The sequence below is a fragment of the Spermophilus citellus genome, assembly GCF_964194105.1.
Source record: "Spermophilus citellus genome assembly, chromosome: 6".
Lineage (NCBI taxonomy): Eukaryota > Metazoa > Chordata > Mammalia > Rodentia > Sciuridae > Spermophilus > Spermophilus citellus.
The window spans coordinates 108,364,316-108,375,776 of NC_138187.1; the positions used below are offsets into that span (position 1 = coordinate 108,364,316).

Below are 11,461 nucleotides of genomic sequence, written 5' to 3' on the forward strand. Positions count from 1 at the left end.
AAAGAATAGTGTATAAAAAATTTTAGCAGAGAATCCAAAGCTGGCAAGGATATCACCGACGGGTTTACTTTTTTCCATGCCCTAATAATTATTACAGCAGTATGTAATTTCTAACTGTCCAGGTTCCTAATTCTTTTAAAAATAAACCTGTCACACATAAACACATAAATATAAATCATATTGTGTGTGGGTTTTTTCTTTTTCTGAGATTGTGCGTTTCACGTGATTGACGAAAAGTATTCAATGAGATTTAAAAAAAAAAAAAAAACGAAAGCGCTCAGTTCATGATGGTTAAATCACCATCTCTAACACAATTGGGCGCTATGTGCCAGGCTGCAGCATAATTGGAAGCAGCGTGTCTCTGCACAATGACAAATCTGAATATTTTCCCCGGAATAGTACACTTTCAAAAGAAAAACTCGAGCCATTTCAAACGCCAAGTCGAGAAATATAAAGGTACTTAGATAATGGAGGCACAAGGTCAAGTAGAAAAATTTAACACAAAAAAGGAACCGGACTGACTGCCGAACAACTGGCCGGACCGTGCCTTACACAGGACTGCACGTCAGGTCGCAGCCAGGTCTCACGTCAGGTCGCAGTCGTAGGAAGGGTAACTTGGAACATCAAAAATTCACATCGCAGGCATTTTTCTCCTTGGACGTGACAGTGCTTCATCCTCCCCGGCCTTGCTTCCACCCACCCACGGCTGGTGGACACCAACGTCCTGACTAGGATGAAAGCGAGCTGTTCCCTCCATTTTGTCCCCAGTCTCCTTTAAGCAAACAGAGCAGTGCTATTTTTAAAGACAATAAGTAATAAAACCAAGAAGAGGTGGTGTGGGGGTGGGGGCGTCGGAGCACAATTGCTGGAGGGAGGCACGAGGGACTAAATGGCTGCTAGCGTAGAGAGCAGCAGCCGGTGGTACTGAGGGCTTGTTCTGGGCCCGGAAGAACAAAGGACACGTAGGGGACGAAGGCCGACGAACTAGCGAAAGGCGACTTCCGGGCCAGGGACCCGGACTGGGAGCGCGTGGGGCTCAGCCAACCCCTGCCAGGGCAAAGCCGCGGCGGCGCGCGCGCGCTCCCTCCGCCGCGAACCGCCCTCGACGCGTGCCCGGCGCCCGGGTGCCTGAGAAAACGCGCGCGCCCGGGGACGGTTAAAAATGGCGGTTAGGCGGGGGGGCGGGAAGAGGGCCGCGTCGCTCACCCAGGATTCCAAGCCTCCCCCACCCTGCCTGGAAGCCGGGAGCCGGAGGTGGTTCGCTAGCCCGCCGCCTTCCACGCTGCCAGCCCTTCGAGCTGGTTGCTGGACATGGAAGATAGCGTAATCCATCCGATTGAACAAAAAAGGTGGCAGCCGAGGCGACAGCACGGCCTCTGCGTAGCATTAAGAACATTCCCTAAAATGGCGGCCGGCGCGCGGGGGCGGGCGGGAGCCAGCGGGCGGGGCGGGGGCGCGGCTGGCCTGGCTTCCGCTCCTGAGGCCTTGGGCGGACGCAAGGTGGGGCTGGAGGAGCCAACTGGTCCCCATGGCGGCCGTGCCGGAGCAGGGCGAGTCCGGGAAGGGGAAGGTAACGCGGGGATGGTGGGGCGCACGATCTCAAACGGGAGAGTGGGGCGGGAAGCGCGTAAGGACCCGGCGTCCTGAGTTTCCTAGGCTTGGAGCACGGGTCCCCGATTTCTCCACCGGGCGAATGCAAGAAACCATCGTAACTATTACTAGTCCTCTCCCGCGCTTCCTAATCGAGGGGGAAGCGATCGGCAATATTAATGATTTGCAGTTTGTTATGAAACAGCCAACACTGAATCCTTTGACAAAATTTTGCTGACGAGGACATTACATTGAATTTTGCTTGTTGCGAGATGAAAATCTCCGAGGACAGGTACCTTGCCTTAAATGTGGCATTCTACACATTAAACAGATTCCGTAAATGTTAAGGAATGAAAATTTGGCTATATTCCGGTTATGTCCAGAGCAGAAAGGTCAGATGAAGGGGGCAGCGGGGGGATTCCCATTAGCTTTCTCTGGACCAAATGGCAGAGTGCAACGTAGTGGTGTAACTAATAGCCTGCCTAACCGACATCCCTGTTTCTTGGCGCTCTCCCCTATTTAGTCCACTTCCACGGTTGTTTTTGCAAGAGCTTCCCGTAGTATAAAAACTATACAGTTTCAGCCTATTTAAAATCCAGTCCTAATCGCCCATTTCTTTCAGGGTAAAATCCAAATTCTTGGTGTAGTAAAGCTGAATTAGGTTCTCTGTAGCCTTCGAACGGTCTCACGAGACTCCCCAAAAGCAGACTGAGGTGTTTCCCTATCTGGCATTTTGTGCGTAGCTTCACCATTACAGTATTTTTGGGAGTGTTTCAAAAAGTTGACGGGTCTCCGACTTTTTGATCTCCCTAGTAGCTTGTGTTAAAAGGTATGCACCACCATGCCTTGCTGACTGATGTACACAGGTAATGAAGGGAGAAAGTGGTAAGTATGGACCTATTTATTTGACTCACGAATAGCAAAACAAGTTGTAGAAGGTGGCTATAGACCTTAACCTCAATATCTGGAAACTGAACTCAGGGTTGCTTAACCATTGAAACACATCCCAACCCCTCTGTATCTTGGAACAGTCTGTAAAATTGCTGAAGCTGGCTTTGAACTTGCCATCTTGCCTGACACCCAGCCACAGAATGCATAAGATTTTCAGAGACTTGGAAAATACTTTTCTTAGTCTTTTGCTTTCATTTATCAAAGGGTTAAAAAGGGAGTTTTGTGCAGCAGAATGACACGGGCCTTGGGGTCAGACTTCCCCATCACATTTACCTGAAGCCACATTTCCACGTTGTGATATTATGGGCCTGCCAGTAATGACCCCTGTCCCTAAATTACCGATTAGTTAGATTTGAGCTCAAGTTCACAGTATTGACACTTTAGACCAGTTTTGTTGAGGGTGGAGCTCAAGAACTCACGTTTCTCAGAATCAGCTTTGGCTCACTTAATTTTAAAATACCATTTTAACTCTAACTTTCAAGCCAAGATTATTCCATTATGGACATGGCTGTAATTCCAGCAGCTCAGGAAGCTGAGACAGGAGTATCCCAACTTCAAGGTCAGCCTGGGCAACTTGGTGAGACCCTGTCTCAGAAGATCAAAAGGGTTGGGGATATGGCTTAAGAGTTCAATCCCTGATATCAAAAAGGGGCACCCCTTATGCTCCATGGTCCAACCCCAAATCTGAATCCAAGTATGAGGGCTTAAAAGTTCAAGGTACCTACTAACTTATTTGGCAGGTAAAATTTAGCACATTTAGTAAAAAACTGAACAAATTCTAGAAATATTTGCCACAAAAAGGAATCCAAATAGGTGGCAATGGGGAGGGACGCTTGAGAACCTGTGCTTTAAGTTGGATGGGTATTAGAAACTGCTGCTTTATAATTGTTACCACACATTATCAGCAATGCGCCCCCCCCCCAATCTTAATCTAATTCCTAGAGGAGTAGGCTTGTTTGAGGGTAACACACGTTCTGGAGTCCAGCATTCCCTATCAATATAAACAAGTCTCTTTTTATGTGAAAATTCACTGCAGACAGATCATGTATTCATGTGAGAGTAGAGGGAAACAGGAGGCAAAGGGGGGTAAAAAAGGACAATCATCAACAGTGCGCAATTTTTACTTTAATATGAACCAAGGCATTTTGTCTTTTCCAGTAGATTTGAGCCAAAGCAGCAAACATGGATGGAAATACAATTGAGTTATCATGTATCATGACTTCGACTCCTGTCCTTTCCTTTATTATTTCATCCTACAGAATCTTCCCACAATGGCCCCACACCATATGAACCTATTTTTTAAAGTCATGTGAAATGGACAGTGGCTGGCTTCCTTTAAAAAAAGCAATGTTACTGAAAACTATCATTTCTCATTTTGTAAGACTTTTTTGGGGGGTGGCACTGGGTTCTGAAACTCTAGATTTGTTTATAAGAAATGTCAGTTAAATTTAAATGTCTTGTCTCTCCCAAAAGCCCTAAATGACATAATTAAATTAAGAGTGACAGACATCCCAGTTAAATATAAAACCAATGAATGGAAGAAAGCATTATGGAGACAAAAATTCAGCTCTCCAGATTCCCAATTTGTCCCATCACACCAAGATGATGTGATAGTACAGGCCCAGTGTACTCCTATGTTCCTATTAACATGAAAGGTTGTTCTAACAATTGATATTCTTTTAGTTAGCAAGTCTTGCTGTTTCCCAAGTTACATTGCTTTTATACTCAGTGATAAAAAGTTTAATAATCTCATTTTAAGAGCTCATAATACAATGTACACTCGTGTTTCCTAAACAGCCAATTGCTGAGGGCCTTCTGGCCAAATTTTCAAGGTTTTCAAATTAAGACATAATCAAAGGCAATGTAAACTGATTCAAGTTGCTGAATAACACATACTCTAGTTTAATCCCTTTATAACAATACTATTCACATTATAATCTTGCCAGGTCACCCTGGACTAATACATTTTCTTGTTCAATCTAGGTTCTTTTCTATTTTATCCTAGCCCTTTAAGCTCCTAGGAATTTTAGATGTTGAAAACATTCCCTGTGCACGGGATTCGATATTATATGGTTCATTTGGATCTGTTGTGGCTGGACTTGGACATTTTTTGTTAACTAGTGAGTATATTTATTTCTCTGTATAAAAACATTTCTATAAGGCATGCATGTATGATGATTATATTCTAGTGGTGATGCTTATTTTTGACAGGTAGAATTAGAAGATCATGTGATGTTGGAGTGGGAGGATTTATCTTGGTGACTTTAGGATGCTGGTATGTTTACTAAATATTCGTGAAATTCCATGATTTTAATAGGTTACCTAAAATTCAAATGCACACTCTTCAGAGAAATATCGAAGATTCCAGAAGTCATTGAAGACTCTTTATTTTTAAGGGAAATCTGCCTTACAAAACAAATCTGCCTTTGCAAAAAGCAATCTGTTAACTATCATCGTTTGTTGAATGCCTGAACAGATTTAATAAGGCCTCAACTATTCCCAGTGGTTTCTCGTCCCTTATTCTTCATAAGTATGAATATGTGTACAACTAGTATTCTGACTCCAAACTACCCAAAAACACTCCAAATTAGACTATTTGTAATTTTGTCTTGGGTAGTCACCTGTAAGCATTTTGAAATTGTGTTATGTGTTATATATAGTTAAATTCCTACAGAAATTTATCTTTTCTTACAAGGTTTCCCTGTAGGTATAATCATGCAAAGCAAAGAATCCAGGAAAGAATTGCCAGAGAAGGAATTAAAAACCAGATTTTATATGAAAGCACCCACCTTGATCCTCAAAGAAAACAAATCAGCAGCAGCAGCAGCAGCAACTGAACAACTCTGAGCATAAAAATTCAAAACATCTCCCTCAAGTCAGTGTGAGCATTGGGACCAGCCACATATTATGTACAATAAAACTCAAATAAATTATGTGTAAATTGCAGTCTTTTTCTTTACTTGTATGAAAACTTCCAATATAATCTGGCCCTTACCTACTGCCAACATGGTATTCCTAGGTAATGTGTCATATATATATTATATAGTAGGTGTAGTGGGTATTATCACCTCTAAAACAGAATTTATTGGCAGTGTGTAAGTAACAAATTTAATGACACTAAGTAATAGAATCTTGGGTTACAGACTTGCCTAAAAAAACAAAACTCCCGATCTGATCTCTCAACTGCTCATCACAATGCATACAGGGCTTTCACTTCTAAGTGAAATTTTTTAATTTAAGCACACATTATATATGAAAATATTTCAGTTAAAAAAGCTGGTGTGGAAAAAGAATAGCAGAATCATACATTTTAGACAATCCGGTTAAAATCAGTGACCATTAAAAATCTACCCCCCAATATTTACTTATCCAGGAGAAAACTCCCTTTCTTATGGAATTAAGCTATTTATTTTTGGTGTCAACATTACTTAAAAAAATCTGTTAAGATGGATATAGTACATCTGTAGTCATAGCTATTCAGAAGACTTAAGCAGAAAAAACAAGCCCAGGAATTTAAGACCAGCCTGCTCAACATGGCAAGACCCTGTCGGGAGGAAAAATACCTATTTAAATGACAGTTTCTTTAAATACAAAAGAAACATGGGGGTGGCTTGGAGGGGGAGACACCAGTGAACTCAGATGCCTTTAAAGTATTAGTTATCTTGTTCTACATTCTTTTTCAAAGGAAAGGTGTAATTACTCTAGTTCTGTTCAGAAAGATTTCCCCCCTCCCTCCCCACCTTGTGGCTATCACGGTTACAGTGGTTAGGGTGCAGAGGCTATGTGATGTCAAACACATTCTAAGGAGGACCTGGATAATTAATAAAGGAAAGTTACTGGAAAGGAGCTTGTAAAATCTGACCACTTCAATGCCTTTCTGATCTACCTCCATAAATCTGGCACAAACCAACATTCTACATTATTTGAACTGGCCATGACCAAATTGTTAAAAATTCAGTGATGAGTTCCCCATGTTTTTAAGATGAGCACTAATCAATAATCTGATATTTAGAAACTGGGTGGGCAGCTATTTATGCTCACAGCTTCAGTTTACTAACATATATAACCTGTATAATTGGGCTGCTGGATTAAGTCAAGTCCTAGTTCTATCATACTTCGATTACATCTTACCCTGAATGAGAAACCTCTCGATTGGTAAAATTTCCAATGACTTCACCATTAAATAAGGTCAGTTCATTTTCACAGCAGAATGCCTGCACAAACTGGAGACCTGGATTAAAAACAAAGTTATATTTAATTTAGTTGAATTACTTTCAAAATGCCATTACATAACATTTACATGATCATTGTTCTTCTTGAACTACTAAAATGTAACAAAATGGTCCTGACACTTCTACTTCAATGATCTTAAAATCCTAACTGAAGTTTTGCCAAATCTGTCAAACTGACCATTACAAATTAATCCATGCCTCTAATCAGTAAATGAACTACTAAGTGTTCACCAATAGGTATGATTCAAGATTTATAGCGGATCCACTTTCACACACTGCAAATTTTATTAAACTCAAAACAACCTACCTTCCACGCCCACTTGGGAGCTTCCAGTGCACCTCCATTGCTCCGAAATTCCAAAATTTCATACTAGGTGATATAGCAGTGGGTACCAGCTAAATAGCTGATTAAAATAGAATTACAGTTATTAGTTTTGAAAATTTTTCATGGCTTATCTATTATACTTGCTTTGATACTTTCTAAGATGTGATTTAGGTGTTTACCCCTTCCCTCACCCCTCCTTTTGGCTGGACTGCTTGCTTTTCCATCTCAGTAAAAGGACCTCAGGGCTTTTAAATTTATTTTAAGTTTTTCTCTGAACTTGTGATTTATATTGAGTTCGGCAACAAGAAATCTTGACTACTCTAGAACCATTGTTGTATTTGCAAGCATCTCTTTAGTCTACGTACCTCTAACTCCATCGCTGGTTTCCCTTTGCTTCGATTACATAATGCGAGGAGGTCTATATAATAAATTCAGGATTCCTGTTTATGCACTTTTCAGCAAAGAGCTAGGGATCAAATAGGGTTTGAATCCTTCTATTCCCAGATAAAAATCTGTGACAGGGGTAAACTCACCCCTTTAAGTCATGTTAAAATATACACTATTCTTTGGGTAAAGAAGACCTTAATGAGGAAAGTAGAAAAATTAAAAACAATTGCTACAATTCTGTTTTATAATGGTCCTCTAGAATGAAATAACTTTTGGAAGCAACTTAAAAATTAGTCCAGTAATTAGCAGTTCAATGTGTCAATATATCCACTACCACCCAAATACTGGTATTTTTACACAGCTTATTATGTACATTAAGTTCCATTTTTTAAATGCTTTAAAACTTTTTCTTAGTAAGGCAAAGCTGCTGGAACAAGAAAAATTACATTATGAGGACATTTTTTCAGAATTCCATTTTGAAGCTTATAATGTGAGCACTACAATGTGTTTCAAATATTTGAGTGCTTTTCAACCATTGCATTCACTTTATTCTTCTATTTTTCTAGAATAAGGATGACAATGAGTAGTCATATCAAGATTATCAGATTATATTAATAGACGAAAGATTTCTTTTGTTCACTTTAAGTGTAGGTCAACCTAAAAAGTGGCATCTCTTCCACCATGTTTTTAGAAATTAAATTCTAATAAACCAGCTATCATATGGCACCCCCTTAGGGGATCTCTAAGTAATCATTCTCTGCATATACTGATTTCTTAAAGGATGAATTTCCATAGTAATGTTTCTTGCACTATACCATGAAGTCATGTGAAATAAAACGTGCCTTACCACATAAATTCAAAGCTCATTTTTGAAAAAAGTTTATTTTTTTTATAGTTTTGTTTTTCCTCATGTAAACAGAAACGGTCATGAAACCTTGAGGTGCCTGCTCTTTAGAAGCCATTAGGTCAACTTTTTAGAGTAGAGCTGTTTTGCATTGAGCAAATCCTGATAGTGACATTGTTATCAGACCTGTATCCAAGTCCTCTCATTTCACCTAAAGACATTTTTCTGGAGAACATAGTGAAGAAAAATAATTTCCTCTAAGCTTATCAAGAGTTTAATAGCTTCAGACTTACAACAGTATATTATATACTCTGGACTGGCATAATGAAAACTCATAGCAAGTCTTCCCAATTTCTTCATCTTAAGTTCTAAATTTAGTTTTCTAAGCTGATTTTACATTTTGAAATATGAATTTATATCACTTAATTATCCAAAAAGGACCTCAAATCTGTTTTCCTAAAACTAGTATATTTGTGTATTTAGTATAAAATGAACAAAGATTTGGGGAATCTAAGGACAGAAAAGTATCCTAAACTTACTTCACATTTGAACTCTGGAAATAACCTGCTGCAACTAGGGAGAATGTCATATAAAAAGTTTAACAGAAGGAAGACTTGGGTCTCTGCATGTATTCCTGTAAACCTATGCAAGAGGACCATCAACTGCAAAGAGAATACCAAGTATTTCACTTCAGGTATTCAAGGGAGAAACTAGGAAATGTTATAACCTGTACATCAAGGTTACCAATTACTCTTCCCCATCTTTTAATAAGTTTTATTTAAGGTTGATCCCAGAATCCTAACACAACAACTGTTAAATATACAAGCATCAATTAATTTGGAATACCTATTAGAATCACTGGAACACATTTAGTTGGGCCCTTTTACTCTTCCACACAGCACATTCACATGGACAGACTAAGGAAAAGGAGATGAAATTTAAATCAGCATTTTTTTCTTTATTATACTTTTCCAAAATAAAAAATAAAGTACGTTGGAACCTTTTATTATTGTACTTGTCCATGACTGTCTCTTCACTAGGTACCTTTAGAAACTGCCAAATAATTTCTGATCATTAAGTATTAATTTCGTCTTCTCTGTAGGCTTTAACACTATTTACATCACACTTTTGTATATTCTAGCCATCTTTGTTAGTGGTGGTTTCATTTAAATTTTTTGGATAATATCCATTTGTAGCAATGCTTCAAGTGCTTGCCACATACATTTTATTAGGCAAAACTGATTCTATTTCCCATAGTACAATGAAATGGGACTGTCAAGAAAAAAAAAAAAACACACTACAAAAAAAAAAGTAACTCGGTACATATCAGATGCTTTTAGCTTTTTAGCCTGCAATCCCTGAGTAACTTTCAGTACTGCATATTATCAAGCAGAACATGCTCGTGATTATGCCATCACCAAGCATGGTGATTTTAACAGTGCAACATAGGAACCAAGCCTTTATAAGACATTTTTCCAGAGGCTAGCCTCATCTGTCATTACCTCATCTCTTTCAACTACAGTATATTTTCTTGTACCCACAGATTAAGATGTTAAAAAGCCAAAACCCCATGCCTCAAATGTATGCTGAATCTTGGCATGAAAAAGAAACCTTAGGTTTATATTCTAAAGGAAATTAGGCTATTATAAAGTAATGCCTTAAGTTCCTTGCTCTAACAACTAAGTTATGCTAAAAGCTCACCTAACCAAGCAAGGATTACTGATGCCCTAACCTATCACTTATCTTCAGTGCTATTTTATCAACAATGGGAACCCCAAAAGATACAAAGGGGTTTTATGATTAATTCAAGGTTAGCTTTATTAATATAATCCTTTCAATCTCCAACCTATATAGATCTAAATAAATACATTCCTAGAGAAATGAGTCAAACTTAAATCACCTATATTTTTAGCCAAGGAGCAAAGATGTGAAAATGTTCTTAATGTTAAGTGCCAAACTTCTGTTATTTCCCGCCTAAGTTCTTATTTCCCATGGTCCTGTTTTGCACAATCTCAGACTGATGTGTTAACACCAAATAAACTAGTATATACTTAGCAAAAGGATAGCTGATGACCTCTAGCTTTAATGTTTGTCTACCCAATATTAAGGGATGAATATTACTTCAGAAACTACTATAGTTCACTTCTAAGTTCTCAAAGGGCTTATTTTTAATACCAAGGTTAAAACAAAGGTGACTCCAGCACTAGTTTGATGCATAGTGTAGTGTTTTTATGTTTCTCTTACAAAGGTACCTGTTAATAGTGTTAGTATTAAGCAAAAAAACCTGAGTATTAAAAAGTTTAAAAAAAAAGCAGTAGCCTGGCTAAATCTATTTTTTTAATATAAAAACTTGGGAGGAATGACAACTGTGCCTCTCCCCAATCCAAGCTAAAAGTCATCCACATATGAAGAGTACTGTAGTTCTACTGAACATTTTAGGTAAACTTAGGCAATTCATAATTTAATTAGTTTTTATTGCCAATAGAAATTACTAACGGTTTCTTTATAATTTATGCTTAGGTGAGTTCCAGTGCATAGGTATTATAATGTATTGCCAACCCTTAACATATATATATCCTTGCTTTTATTACTAAAAACATTAAAACTTGGTTTAAGTTTTTCAAGATCTACCTCAATCTCAGTTGCAGAATTTTGGACTTTTAGACTCAAACCATCTCAAAAGCTTTAGAGGGGAAAAAAAAAACTCCAGAAACAATATTGCATTATCTTCCCAGAGGAAACATCTGATAGGAGACTAGGGAGTGACTAATTGAATTATTCTTGGGTACAAGTTTCATTCTCTTTTTAGAAAACAAGATTTTAGTTATATATGGGAAGGAAACTATGGAAAAGTTGTTTAAAGCTCATTCTAGTTTTGACAAAAAAAATTCTCAGTTCTACAATTAAGTCTTTATCCAAGTGAATGCCAATAAGCTTAAAAGGTGCTATACTTTTTTGTGCAATGGAGCCAATTAAACAAGGTCCTGAGATAAAAAGGTATTAAGTTTACAGAACTTTATAGACAATGTTATCCAATTCACCTAACTGAACAAATTTTTAAAGTGTATCCATGAATACAAAATACCCAGATGAAAAAAATTCTCAAACTACTACTAGCTACGTTTCTTTAAA

The 11,461-nt window shown here is 38.4% G+C and overlaps 1 protein-coding gene across 1 annotated transcript; it reads left to right on the forward strand.

Moving 5' to 3' along the window:
• Positions 1-1,408: 1,408 nt before the first annotated feature.
• On the forward strand, positions 1,409-5,487 carry COX20 (cytochrome c oxidase assembly factor COX20). Its single transcript, XM_081298081.1, has 4 exons — positions 1,409-1,570; positions 4,547-4,661; positions 4,753-4,816; positions 5,237-5,487. The coding sequence occupies exons 1-4, from the start codon at positions 1,529-1,531 to the stop codon at positions 5,376-5,378; spliced, it is 363 nt and encodes a 120-aa protein (XP_081154207.1). The 5' UTR covers positions 1,409-1,528; the 3' UTR covers positions 5,379-5,487.
• Positions 5,488-11,461: the final 5,974 nt, after the last annotated feature.